Here is a 12,584-nt window from a genome sequence, read left to right as displayed (position 1 = left end):
TTCTTGAGTTTGATAGGAGAATTTAGTGGATACGGCCTTTCTTCCATGGAAACCACCCAGCCTGGCCCTTACCACTTTTCACCACTTCCCTTGCACCCTCAAGAAAAACAGATAATGGCCATTTCCACTCCAGACACTGAATTGTGACCTTATTCCACGTAGAAAAGGAAAGTCCAACAGTGCCTTCTGGTGGCCATTCCTCCAGGTGCAGCTTCAAAGATCATCTACAGATGCGACAGTCCCCCTGCAACCCCCAGTGGGTGCTAGTTGTTTTGCAGGCACTAAACAGGCCACAGACCTTGGGCAGTAAGTGAGCAGACAGTAGTTAGCACTTAAATGGGGTCAGTTTCCCACTGAGCACTTTCATTTCTGCCCACCTATGGTGTTTTTTAAAACAATTTACATTTATTGAATGCCCATTTTGTGCCAGGCACCAGGCAGTACCAGGGTGGGGACAGACATAAATCAGAGTCTGCCCTGGAAGAAAAATGTCTTGCTGGAGGGCAGGACTCAGTAGATGGCATGGGCAGGCTTGGGAAGGACCCAGGTGAGCATGGCATCCACCAGGCTGGCTGGCAGGTAGGAAGCTGGCAGCCAGAGCAGCTTGGCGTCCCAGCCTGGGCTGTAGCGGGTCCTGGGGTGACGAGCAGTCAGGGCATGCTCCAGGCACTTGCTCACCTTGGTCAGGTCCGGGTCACAGAGCAGGTTCATGATGCGCTGCTGCACCTTCAGGTCTGCAGCCCAGTGGGTGGTTATAATCAGTGTCCCTGTCCCACTCCAGCCCACCTCAGGCCCTGTCTTTTGGGTCCTGGGGCTGGTGGCCCAGCGGATGTGAGAAGGATCCTTAGTCCCCTCCCTAAGTTGGAGAGTGGGCAGGTCCCATATGGCCTGCTTTCCTGTGGCATCCCATCACCTGGCCCCTCCCGCCTCCTCCCGCGAGTGATGCGCGACTGGCCCTTCTGGCTCTCGTTTCCCTTCATTCGTCCCTACGTGGGCCCAGCTACTCACACTTGGTGAGGAAGGCCTCCCCATAGTGGGCCTGTGTGGCTGGAGGGAGCCGTGCCCAGCAGGCCTGCAGGGCGTTCTCCAGACTCTTCAGGTTTGTCACAGGGGTTTGGAAGAAACCAGGCTCCACGATGGAGACTCGGACCCCAAAAGGAGCCACGTCCCGCCTGGAGTAGGGGCAGAGGGAGGCTTCTGGGTTCTTGCCCTTATAGGGAGGGGACCTTCAGGAACCTGGGGGCGGGGGGCTGAGATGGCGAAGTTATCAGAGACCACGGACAGGGGTCCTGATGGTGAGAGAGATCCCTGCTACCGTGGAGTGGAGGGGGAAGTGGGACAGAGGGAGGAAGGTATTTTTGAGGTTTCTTTTCCTTTATATTCTATGAGCTAGAGCAGGGAGGGCAAACTTCTTAAAGGAAAAGAGTAAATACTTTAGGCATTGCAGACCTAAAAATTAATGAGGTTATGTAGGTACTTATATAACCATTTACAATGTAACTACTTAAAAATGTCAAAACCATTATTAGCTGTGGGTGGCTGGCTAGATCTGGCCTGAGAACCAGTTTACCAACTCCTGACCTAGGAGAACCCTATTCCCTAGCTCCCCAAACACGGTTTACTTCTGAGTGCTGGATATGAAGGACTTGGTATTTGCTAGGGGGGAGAGTGGGGATACCTCCAGCCGCCCCAGCACAGATGCAGAAATCCAAGTATAAAGCATGTGTTCCATGATGCCGACTGGAAAATGAAAGGACTGAGGGACAGGGGTGAAAGTAGGGATGGAAATTATTTGCTGAGTGATGGTGACGAAGGCAGGCTTCCTTTAGAATGTGGGCTCAGCCTGTGGGACTGGGACTCCTGCTCGAAACTCAGGCCCTGCTCCTGTGTCGTTCTCGTGCTGCTGTGTGCTCTCACGGGGCTTTGAAGATTAGCACGTTATCGTCTAAAGGTGAGGGCAGGAGAAGATATGGAGCAGGCTCCACAGGCGAGCCGGCCTGGGGGCAGTCCCAGCACTTGCACTAACTGGTCTTGTGGTCTTGGGTAAGTCGTGTTACTCTAAGGGTACTAACACCTATCCTTATCTCTAAGGGTATTCATACCTGTCCATATTGGGTTGTTGGGAGAATTAAATGAGAAAATGGTACGTAAAGGTACTGACTCATCGGAACTAACAGTTGTTAATAATGACAGCAGCCTTTTTTGGGGCATTCTCCCTGTGCGAGGCAGTACTGTTGGGGCGTTCCATGTACCTCATTTCGCTCCCAACACCCCAAGGCAGTTCTCCTCACCCCAACTGAACAGATGAGGAATAAACTGGGGTGAAGAGAAGTAACCTATTACGGTCACAAAGCTCGCATGAGTGCCGGCTGGGATCTTAGCCCAGGTTGAGCCGTGACTGTCTCCTCTCAAGGATTCCACTGCCGCTGTGTTATAATCATCTCTGCAGGGCAGATACCAACTGGTTCGGCGAGTGCGCGGTCCTTGGGCTGGGAGGCCCGGCCCTGCGCCCTCACCTCAGGCTGTCCGAGAAAGCCTCCAGGCCAAACTTGGAGACACAGTAGCCCCCACCATTGGCTGCTAGGCGACCCAGGACACTAGTGACATTGATCACCCGGCCCCGGGCCTGCTGCAGCAGGGGCAGCAGGGCAAGTGTGACCCCGATGGGACCCAGTGTGTTCACATTCAGCACCCGGTGGAAATCATCCCGTGTCAGCCACGGTGTGGGTCCGATGATACCAGCCACACCAGCATTATTCACCAGACCAAAAAGCCCTGTGGGGAGATGAGACAGATGCAAGGGTAGGTAAGGCAGTCCAACGGCCCCTTTCCTTCCTGGGAGGATCTGAGCACTGCTCCCTCCTCGCGGAGTCCCTCTAGCTTCCCATGGCCCCTGCGAGGGAACACCCTACACCACGTTCCTGGCGGCCCCAGCCGTACTCACCTGCTTCCCCAACATGTGTCTCCACCCACTTGGCTGCCCGCTGGACACTCTGGGGATCAGTGACATCCAGCAGAGTGGTGTGGAGGCGGGAGGAGGCCACCCGCTGGAGGTCCTCTGCCCCTGAGGGGGTCAGGCAGCTGGCCAGGACTCGGAAGCCTCTCTGGTCCAGTCTCAGTGCCAGAAGCCGCCCGAAGCCTGAGTCACAACCCGTGATGAAGACGAAGGCATCGCTGGCGGGCAGGCTCTGCTGGTCCCTGAGCAGCCACAGCGCCACCCAGAGCAAGGTTCCCAGCAGCAGAGGCAGCCACATGCCTGGAGCCCAAGTGACCTGCAGGTGGCAGCTGAGGCCGGGTAGGAAGACTTGTCTAGTTTACTCTGGCCCTCAAGCCTTTGCCCCTAAAACCCCCACTGGTTGGAAGTCTCAAGTCCCAGCAGATTGAGAAATTATCTGCTTGGCAGACAACTGGCAAACCGTGGCTCATCTAAGCAAAGCAAAGATGTGGTGGACCCTCTATTTGTGGCTAACTTAACAAAAACCAGATCAGCCAGGTCCCGTGTGCAGACCTGCTGCACGGGAGCTGAGGGGTCCTGTTTGGCATCTTCGCTCCTGTGAAACCAGGGACACCTCACTCTAACTGTCAGCTGGGCTTTGTTTTTGGAAACATATGGGGCAAAGAGCCCTGCACTTTAATCCTGGTGGCCCCCAACCTACTGTGATGCTGAGCATTTCAGTGCATCTCTAAACCTATTTTCCCATCTACCAAGTGGGGCTAACACCCACCATACCCACCTGGGAGTTGTGGAGGACCAAAGGGGATAATGTGTGAGGAAGCACGTTACCAGCTTAAAGCTCTGAGTTATCAAATACCTGTAATACCTGCTAGTCTTCTAGCACCCCGAGCTGCCCGTCCCCTGCTTACCTCCTCTAGGGAAAGCTGGCAGCTTCCACAAGGCCTGAAACTTCTTTTGCTCCGTTTGAGACTTTGCTCCCAGTCTTCCAGGCTCCCACACTAGCTACAGCTAAGGCCAAAGTCTGCAGTGTGGGGACTGGACGTCCGAAGTATTAAGTGTATGTGGGGTGGAGTGGGGGAGGGCCTGGGGGAGGAGCCAAGGGATCTTGGGGCTGGGACTGGGCCCAGGCCGGCAAGCCCAGGCCCTCTGCTTGGCTTTTTCCAGCCGCGGGTCCCGACCACCTCTGTCACAGACTCCCAGGAGGAGGGGGTCTGTCAAGGATGGCAGCTGCCCCCCTCTGTTGGTGACCTCAAACCTGTCATTCCTCCCCCTTCTCAGCCCTGAAGTGCCCCCACGCCTGAGTTAATCTCCCACCTGGTCCAGACTCATGACACTGCTTAGCACCAGGCTGGCAGAGGCCACGAGCACGGGCAGAGGCAGAAAGCCAGAGCTGGGACCAGGCCTGCTCCCTGCCTTATTTCTCCTCTGCAGGAAACTGAAGGCCTGAGTTAGGAAGCTTGGGACAGGGCCCACTGACCTCTGGGGAGGTGTGGGAAACTCCCACCTCTGCTTCCCCACCAGGCACCTGCACCAGGCCCGAGGAGGAAAAGCAAGTTGGGATGGTAGGAGGAAGCTGGTTCCACCCTCTACCCAAAAGTGCCTGTCCCTTAGGGAAACAGCCTTTGAACCTTCCAGCCCCACCCCCATGCTGAGGTAGTGGCTCCTTGAAATGAACCACAGAGAGATGGAGGATTGTGTTTTATTCATGGTCTGTGAGCCTCCCTCCTGCCCCATGGGGAGGCAGGAGGAGTGGCAAAGATGGGGAGGGCAGAGGGGCTAGGAAGGGGCAGACTGCAGCTGCCCCTTGTAGACGTATTCCAGTGCAGTGGCGATGGTGCGCATGTCCAGCTCGATGCTCCGAGCCCAGTTCTCCACATCCCCGATTTCCTGGGAGGAGGATGGGGTGGGAGCCCGGGAATCAGGGTGGGGAAAGCGTGGCTCCGGGGCGCTAATGGCATCACTTTCCAGCCATCCACTCGAAAGGGTTTAGCTTGGACCCACCAACTGCTTTGACCTCTTTCTTTAGTTTCTCTGACACTGGGGCCATAGACGGGATTTCCGGTACCATCCCCACTTCCTCCTTAACCACAGACCCGAGGTAGCCAATGGGAGCTCAGGATGGGGCTGGTGATATGGGGAGTGTGGCCCACCTTGAGTGCTTGGTTGAAGTTCTCCACCATCCCAATCCATTGCCCTGTCTGCTTGGCAAACTGGGCAGCCTGGACCTGTAGGGTCTTCACCTCATGGTCCAGCTTTCTCTGGTTCATGTAGGCCTGGGCCACACTAGAGATTGGAGGAGGGTGGAGGTCAACTGGTGGGGAGTGGCCTCTAGGACTAATATCCCAACGCAAGAGTAGGAGGCCAGCCAGGAGTCAGGCTGAGAAAAGCTCGTGATTTTGTCTATTCTTGGATGTGATGCAAATGACGACCAGTACATGCAAGTGAACCCCGTTCCTTCCTCCCACGCCCCAGGACAGCCTAGCTGGGAGCTAAATAGAAACATACCATCTCCAACCCCCAAAGGAGTTCCTGGAGCTGGGTGGGAGGGGAGGGGTAACCTGGGAGGATATCCCTGAGGAAGAAGCTGGGTGGGAAAAGGGGGCGTGGGGAAGCTGGGAAAATCAAGCAGCAGGGAAACATCTGGCAGCGATTGGAATCCTAGGGATCTGTGCAAGAAGTTGGGAAGGGAAATTGGGTCCCTCCCTGAATCTGGGGTGGGATGGGAGAGCAACCCCCCTCCTCAGGAACTCAGGGTCAAAAGAGGATCTCCCAGGGGCTACTCACTGGCTCTCGGTCTCTCTCCCAACCCTTCTCCTTTCGCCCACACAGAGGAATGAACACACACACACACACTCTCTCTCGCCCCCTTCCTTCAGCTCTAGGCAACAGTTTTCTTTTCTCCCCAGTCAAGGTTGGCTGCAGTTACCATCCCTGCCATGAGGTTGGTGTCCCCAACCCTCTGCCCACTCCCTCCCACCCCCAGTCCCCACAGAAATTGTGCAATAATTGTTCTTCTGTATTGGCTGGTGAATCTTTCATTCCTCACCCTAAAGCTCTAGGTCTGCTGAGAGACTCCACATCCGGTGTCCCCACCCACTGGAATCTGTGGGGGCTGGAGGGGTAAGGGGTTGGAGGGGGGGTTGAGAGAGTGGGAAGGACACCTGACAGGGGCTGGGATAGACAGGGCCTTTGTTTTCCTTTCCGGAGAATGAGAGGAGCTGTGGGCAGCAACACAAAACTCTTTCTAATCTGGCTTTGGCTTAGCTGCCCTCTAAGCCGAAAGTGGGGTGGCCTCTAGCAAAGGAAGAGAAGAGGGAGAGGCCTGGGCCAGCCCCACAGCAGAGCCCAGGAGGCGCCACTGTGGGAGGGAGGAAAGGGGGCAGACAGCTGGGCCATGGGAGGAGGGGTGTACGGGCTGAGACAGTAATAGCAGGGGCTCCCAATGCTTCGAGAGAGTCCCCTGGGGGGTCCTAAAATCTCAGTTTTTCCTGTTGACCCCCTACATTCTATTATTCACCCGAGTGAAGGGAGAGGCGTGGAGAGGAGGGAGATCAGAAGCTCCAGCCACAGGCTCCTCTGCCCCTAATCTTCCCCAAAGCTGAGTAACGAAGATGAGAGCCCCTTGGGTGACTCAGTCTCTGGATTCACAACCAGGCTATTCTACTCGCTCTGCGGCGGAGGGCATCACACTGACTCTTTTCTTCTATTACTCGGCCGAGCAAGTCATCATCTGGCCACTCTTCTGGGTCACTCGGGGTCAAGAGACAACAGTCTCTGCTCCTCCCCAAGTCCTTGGTTGTTACTGGCACTCTCATTTAGGGCTGGAGTAGGGGGGGTGGTCTCTGGAGACCCAGAGGAAGGGAAGAGGCAGCCTGACTCTGCTGTAGCTCCTGGCAGAGGTTCTGCCCTCACCCTCACCAGCTGTGCCACCTCTTTCCTGCCAGCTGCTCCCCGGGCCTGCCAGAGGGTGGGAGGTGGAGAAGGAGAGGGTGGTCAAGGAGGGTGCTCTCCCTCCCGCTGAAGTGACAGCTGGGCTTGGAGGGGTGAAGGGAGGTGGGCAGATGGCATCAAGTTGGGAGCACCAGGGAAGTTACCGTGGGGAGGGGGAGGGGAATCTGGCTGCCTCCCCGACCACTGCAGCTGCTCCTCCCTGCGCAATGTTAGCAGCTGGGGCTGACCAAGCCGCTCTCCATAAAGTTAAGCTGGGTGGGGGGAGGCTGGGGGATGAGTGGAACATCTCATCGCCTCAAGAGCAGTCTGAGGGCTAGACCTCGCGGTGCCTAAACTTGAGCGGGGTGGGGAGGGGTGCTGGCGTTGATGGGAAGAGGCTCCTACCCCACATTGAGGTGATCCACCAAGGCTTCTGTCAGGCAGGTCGCTGCAGTGATAGCCTCTCGCCTCCTCTTCTCTGGGGGGAGGGGAGAAAAGGGACTGGAGTGGAGACTTGGTTTTCTGAGGGGTGATGAAGGTTCCCACCCATTCGTTACCATTCTGGTAGCTGCGGGACCATCTCAACTCATCTCAGAGGGCCAGAGCTGAAAAGGGTTTTGCGAAACATAAAGCAAGCCCTTTCCTTTGAGAGGTGAGGACACCGGGGCCCTGTGAGGGGAGGCTCCTTGCCCGGGGACGCTAGCGACTCAGTGGCAGCCCAACTCCAGACTCCCAGGCATTCTTTTCCCACGGTCGTGGCCCAAGGATTGGTAACTCCGGGGTCCCCGGGCCGGATTCAGGAAATCAAGGCGACCCCCGTTTCGGTGGTTTCAGGCCTCCAAGAATCCCATCTCTATCCGGTCCCCAACACCCTCCTCCCTTCAGGAGCGTCCCTTCCCTCCAAGACGCGAAGCTCCCTGGACCAATGGGCTCATCGTCCCACGAGCAGGGGCGGGACTAGGACGCCTGACACCGAGGGTCGGGGCGTTGCCGAGGGGGACACGATTGCTGTCAAAGGGTCCAGAGCCCGCTCGCCAGGGAATGGAATTTCCAAAAGGCTCCCCCACGCCCGTGCCCGGTCCCTGGATCCGGCGCGTTACTCGAGGTCCAGGCTCCGGCGGCGGCTAGGCCGCGGCAGCGGCGAAGACGGCGGACGGGACGTTCGGCTCACCCTGCAGCTCCTTGCGTTCGTTCTGCTTGGCCTGGTGCTCCTTCAGCAGCCGGGACAGCATGGTCGCGGCGGGCTGGGGGCCGGGCCACTCGGCCCTCCCGCTCCGGAGCCGGACCGCTCGCTTCGGCTCCTGCTGGGCCCGAGTCACGTGACCGCGGTGTCACGTGAGGCCGGGTCCGCCCCTTTTCTGAGACGCTGGGCGGTAGGGAGTGGCCGCGGAGGGAATAGCAGAGGGGTGGGGGCGGGCGAGCGCTGGTCTTTCTGGGGGTTCTTTTTGGTGAGCGTTGGCAGGACTTTCTTTGGTGCCCACGTTGCAGAGCCGGGTTTGACATCTCGGGATCTCAGGCTCCCAAAGGGTTGGTGTTGCCAGGCTGTTCATCACCGCGCGGTCGGTGCGGGACCAGAGGCTTCCTGGACTCATTGAAATTCTTTTCCTTCCCTCGCCTTTCTCTCCTGGCAGCTCTGGCCGGTTCCGAGTTGATCTCAGCTGCCTCCTTCTGGGAGGGAAAGCCTTCCTCTCTTTTCCAGCCCTCTCTCTTCTCGCCGCCCGCCGAGGTCCCTCGGCTCTGGGTGATCATTGTAGAGAAGAAGCATTTTAGGCGCTTCGAGCAGCCTGCTAGGAGCTTTGCTAATTTGACTGACTGTGTGTGGTAAATGTACAATTCCCTCTCTGTCCTTTTGTGGTCAGGGAATGCGAACCCATTTCAGTCTTACCAGAAGAGTAAGTGCTGCTGCCAAAGTAAAAGGTAAATTATATAACCCCTCTCTGCACGAAAGAAGAGTGCTTCTGGGATTAACTCCAACAAGAAAAAATGACAAACATCATCAACATATTTTTGCTATTACGACAGTCTCTCTGGGGCACCATGTACTAACATGCTGGGTGACTTTGGGCAAGTTGCTTACCCACTCTGGATTTTGGTTTCCTCCTTAGGAAAACAAGGAGATTGGATTAAATCAGTGGTTCTCAACCCTGGCTAAATATTAGCATTACATGGGGAAGTTTTAAAAAATGCCTTGGCCACAGACTAATTAGATCTCTGAGGGGTGGAGCCAGGCATAAGTATTTTTCAAAAAGTTGTCCAGGTGAATCTAATGAGCACACAAGGTTGAGGACCGCTAGACTAAACCAGATCTAAGGCTATTTCCAACTTTGGCATTCTCTCATTTTGTGATTCACTTACATACGTCTGTGTGCAGGAAGAGGAGAAATGGGTGCTGGTTGAGTTAAAATAAAACATTCTTGAATTTTCTGAGAAAGAGTTGAAGATTTCCGATTGATTGATTCATTCAGCTCTTTGCAGAATAGCATCGTAAATCCTGGGAGATGTGCAACCATCAAAGGAGTAGTTGGCAGCATAAAGCAGAACATTAAGTGCCAAAATAAAACTTCTGAATAAAAGTGTTGGATACTGCGTACGTATGTGTCTATGCTTATATGTGCATTATAACTTCTTTTCCCAACATTTCCTGAGTCCTTACCATGGGTCAAGCACTTTACCTGTATTAGTTCTTTTAATCCCTAGAATTATCCTCTGAAGTATTACTGTTGTCATCCCCAATCTGTAGATGAAGATCTGAGGTACAGAGCAGTTAGGTGATAGAGCTCCGAAGTGGTGGAGCTGGGTACAAAGCCAGGCCATCTGGCTCCAGAGCCTGAGTGTAGCCACTGTGCTGTGTGGCAGAGACCGTGGGAGAGACCTCAGGAGAGGAGCCCTGTCTCTTGCCACTGTGCCCTTCTAGCTTGTGGGGCATCAGTTGATGGGAATCCTGGCAGGGGAGGAGTATTTGGGAAGAGACTCCGCTCCATAGAGCGGCTGATCAATAGAAGCGGGAAGAGTGACACCATCACAGGGCAGCCTGGCCCAGTCCTCCCCCCGGCCCTGGCTCCAGCTTCCAACTGCAGTGAGCAAGCAAAATAGAGGCAGATTGGAAGATGCCCGGTGCCCCACTCTCAGAGCTCTGGGACCTGGCAGAGGAGGGCAGGGTTGGAAGGGGTGCCAGAGGATAGTGACTTGAAGGACAGGAAACAGAGGGCAGGGGCTAATGAGAGGGCTTGGTGTTGGGGATTTCTGCGGTGAGTCTGTGAATGTTAAGATCAGGCTGATTCAGGGAGACTGCCAGGCCCATCCTGTGTTACCCTCACCCCCTTGGCACAGCCGCCTGACATTTTCACAATCAGTACAGAGACTGCCAGCATGTTACAGACATCAGTGCCGACCTCCTCTCCCACACACTGGCTGTTCCTTTGCCCTAGAGCTGGGCAGAGGACATGGGTACCAGTATCTGGCAATGCCAACTGATCTCTCCAGGGCCATCCTCCATCTGCTCTTTCTCTGGGCCCGTGTTGCTCACTGTCTAACCTCAGTTTCTGCTGTGGTTGAAGCTCAGCTCCACCTGCCTTTGGTAGAGACAGACACAGCAGCATGCATATCTGGAGAATGACTCTTAACATTTGAAACCTCTTTCTGCCCATCTCTCCTTACAATTCCCCCCCTAGATTATTCTTCTTTTGCACGAATGCAGTTCCATGCTCCTTTTCTCCACTCATTTCCCTGTTCTTTTGAGGTCTCTTTCAGAGTTAGCTTTAATTACCAAGCTCCAAATTGACTGGCTGGGCTGAATATCAGGGCCGGAAGCTGCTGAGCTGTTAGAGGTTGGGTGAGGACTGAGGGAGGACGTGGAGTGAGTGGAGAAGTCTTCTCACACTGGGAAATCTGGCTGGGCTTCAAGAGGGGGGCCGTTGGTGGTGTGGCCAAGTTCCAAATGTTGGCCTGAAGCCAGCGCTCAAAGAAAAGGGGCCCTCAAGACAGTCTAGACGGCTGCCTGTGGGATGTGACCTCCCAGTCCTTCTCCCCAAGATGCAAAGGTTTCCCTTGGGTCCTCGAAGACCAGAGCAGTCAAGTCATTTCCCCACCGACTCCCCTCAGTCACATCTATATTCTTTCTTTCCCAGCCACTCCCATAGTTTGCGCTTTGGCTCCAGCCAGAACTCAGAGGCGGGCAGAAGGATTCCAGTGCTGCAGAGGTGGATGGGCTGAGAAGGTTCTCGGGTTGTGTGTGTAGGGGACGAGGAGGCTGACCCTGGGACGTACACTCCAAGGCTCTGCTGCCAGATGAGGTGGAGGGAGAAGTTAACCCTGCAGTGTATGTCCTGGAGGTGTTTGCTTGTAAGGTAGAGACAGCAGCTGGAAAATGTGTCAGCTGGGAGAGCTGAAAAATAGAGCTCCCCGATGGAGGGGAAGAAGGCTGTTGGAGGGAGAAGGGGCTGGAGAAAGGGCCGAAGTCTTTGCTGGGTTTGGACATTTATCAATTTTTAAAATGTTTTGAAATTATTTTGAAATAGCTGTAGACTCAAAGGAAGTTGCAAAAATAGTTCATGAAGTACTGTGTACCCTTCACCCAGCTTCTCCCAGCGGTGACATCTTATAGAACTGTAGCACAATATCCAAACCAGGAAGACAGGGGCTGGCCCTATGACATAGTGGTTAAGTTCATGCACTCCATTTCGGTGGCCCGGGATTTGCCAGGCCATGGGATCCCAGGCATGGACCTACACACTGCTCATCAAGCCATGCTGTGGTAGCGTCCCACATACAAAATAGAGGAAGATTGGCACAGATGTTAGCTCAGCGACAATCTTCCTCAAGCAAAAAGAGGAAGATTGGCAACACATGTTAGCTCAGGGCCAATCTTCCTCACAATCATCCCGTCACGCCCCGCCCCCCAAACCAGGAAGATGACAGAGGTACAGTACTGTTAACTAGCATACAGGCCTTATTCAATTTTCACCATTTGTTTCACATGGATTCATTTCTGTGTGTGTGTGTGTGTGTGTATGTGTGTGCTTGTGCACACAGTTCTATGCAATTTTATCTCACGTATAGATTCAAATAACCACCACCAAAATCAAACACAGAGCTCTTCATCACCATAAAGGAATTCCCTGTGCTGTCCTTTTACATTCAGACCCTCCACCCCCTCCCCTGGCAATCACTAATCTGCTCTTTATCTCTATTGTTTTGTCACTTTGAGAATGTTATATGAGTGGAATCGGATAATATCAGTTTTGGCTTTAATTTAACAAATTCCCAAACTCTTGACTCAAATACAGGAAGTTCTCTGGCAGGTCGTTCATTCTGATGATGAGCGTGCTCCACTCTCTGGATCACTTTAGCTTCCTCCTTCCCTCCTTCACCTACAATGTTGCTCCCCACCCCAACAACCTGGTCTCACTTCTCCTTTAGGGGAAATCTACAAGTCTAAATTTACTAGGCTGCTCTAGGGCTCGCGCATGTTCCCTGCCCCCCCTTGCCCCACTATTTATAGCCAGGCTAATTTTGGGCAGCCTCTCTCTCCTTTCCTGCTCCTTTCTCCTGTGGCGGGTGAGGTGACTTCTCAAAAATTTGGGCAGAGGAGGTCAGGAGCAGATTCTTGGCATCTGATTTCAGCCTCAGATTTAGCAGGAGCCAGTGGCGTGGAGATGGAGAGAGGCAGAAGCTGCAGGTGCAGAGAGGAAGGCAGCTG

General features: G+C 54.6%; 2 protein-coding genes across 4 annotated transcripts; both read right to left on the bottom strand.

Annotated features, from left to right (window-relative positions):
• Nucleotides 1-383: 383 nt before the first annotated feature.
• On the bottom strand, nucleotides 384-3,984 carry RDH5 (retinol dehydrogenase 5). The gene is made up of 5 exons (XM_008534195.2): nucleotides 3,865-3,984; nucleotides 2,945-3,285; nucleotides 2,517-2,775; nucleotides 1,009-1,172; nucleotides 384-734 (listed from the first exon to the last, which is right to left on the bottom strand). The coding sequence occupies exons 2-5, from the start codon at nucleotides 3,252-3,254 to the stop codon at nucleotides 511-513; spliced, it is 957 nt and encodes a 318-aa protein (XP_008532417.1). The 5' UTR covers nucleotides 3,255-3,285; nucleotides 3,865-3,984; the 3' UTR covers nucleotides 384-510.
• A 657-nt stretch (nucleotides 3,985-4,641) lies between these two features.
• On the bottom strand, nucleotides 4,642-9,470 carry BLOC1S1 (biogenesis of lysosomal organelles complex 1 subunit 1). Of its 3 annotated transcripts, none has more exons than XM_008534197.2 (4): nucleotides 8,058-8,743; nucleotides 7,292-7,364; nucleotides 5,107-5,239; nucleotides 4,642-4,843 (listed from the first exon to the last, which is right to left on the bottom strand). In XM_008534197.2, the coding sequence occupies exons 1-4, from the start codon at nucleotides 8,116-8,118 to the stop codon at nucleotides 4,733-4,735; spliced, it is 378 nt and encodes a 125-aa protein (XP_008532419.1). In that variant the 5' UTR covers nucleotides 8,119-8,743; the 3' UTR covers nucleotides 4,642-4,732. The 3 variants fall into 3 exon arrangements, with proteins under 3 accessions (XP_008532419.1, XP_070477676.1, XP_070477675.1); XM_070621575.1 differs by having other exon boundaries at nucleotides 7,292-7,491; nucleotides 8,058-8,221; XM_070621574.1 differs by lacking the exon at nucleotides 5,107-5,239 and having other exon boundaries at nucleotides 8,058-9,470.
• Nucleotides 9,471-12,584: the final 3,114 nt, after the last annotated feature.

This window comes from Equus przewalskii, chromosome 5, assembly GCF_037783145.1.
Source record: "Equus przewalskii isolate Varuska chromosome 5, EquPr2, whole genome shotgun sequence".
Taxonomy (NCBI): Eukaryota; Metazoa; Chordata; class Mammalia; order Perissodactyla; family Equidae; genus Equus; species Equus przewalskii.
The sequence above is the reverse complement of the archived record's forward strand: the minus strand, read 5'-3'. Positions and strand labels throughout refer to the sequence as shown.

What these genes read in the sequence shown, in the direction of transcription:
- RDH5 (XM_008534195.2), bottom strand. Translation starts at nt 3,254, where the DNA reads ATGTGGCTGCCTCTGCTGCTGGGAACCTTGCTCTGGGTGGCGCTGTGG. An exon ending in GACACATGTTGGGGAAGCAG is followed by an intron (nt 2,776 to 2,944) that starts GTGAGTACGGCT and finishes ATCTCCCCACAG; the next exon opens with GGCTTTTTGGTCTGGTGAAT. An exon ending in GGAGGCCTTCCTCACCAAGT is followed by an intron (nt 735 to 1,008) that starts GTGAGTAGCTGG and finishes ACTGGGCTGCAG; the next exon opens with ACCTGAAGGTGCAGCAGCGC.
- BLOC1S1 (XM_070621574.1), bottom strand. Translation starts at nt 8,389, where the DNA reads ATGTCAAACCCGGCTCTGCAACGTGGGCACCAAAGAAAGTCCTGCCAA. An exon ending in CGAACGCAAGGAGCTGCAGG is followed by an intron (nt 7,365 to 8,057) that starts GTGAGCCGAACG and finishes CCCTCCCCCCAG; the next exon opens with AGAAGAGGAGGCGAGAGGCT. An exon ending in GTGGATCACCTCAATGTGGG is followed by an intron (nt 4,844 to 7,291) that starts GTAGGAGCCTCT and finishes TCCTCCTCCCAG; the next exon opens with GAAATCGGGGATGTGGAGAA.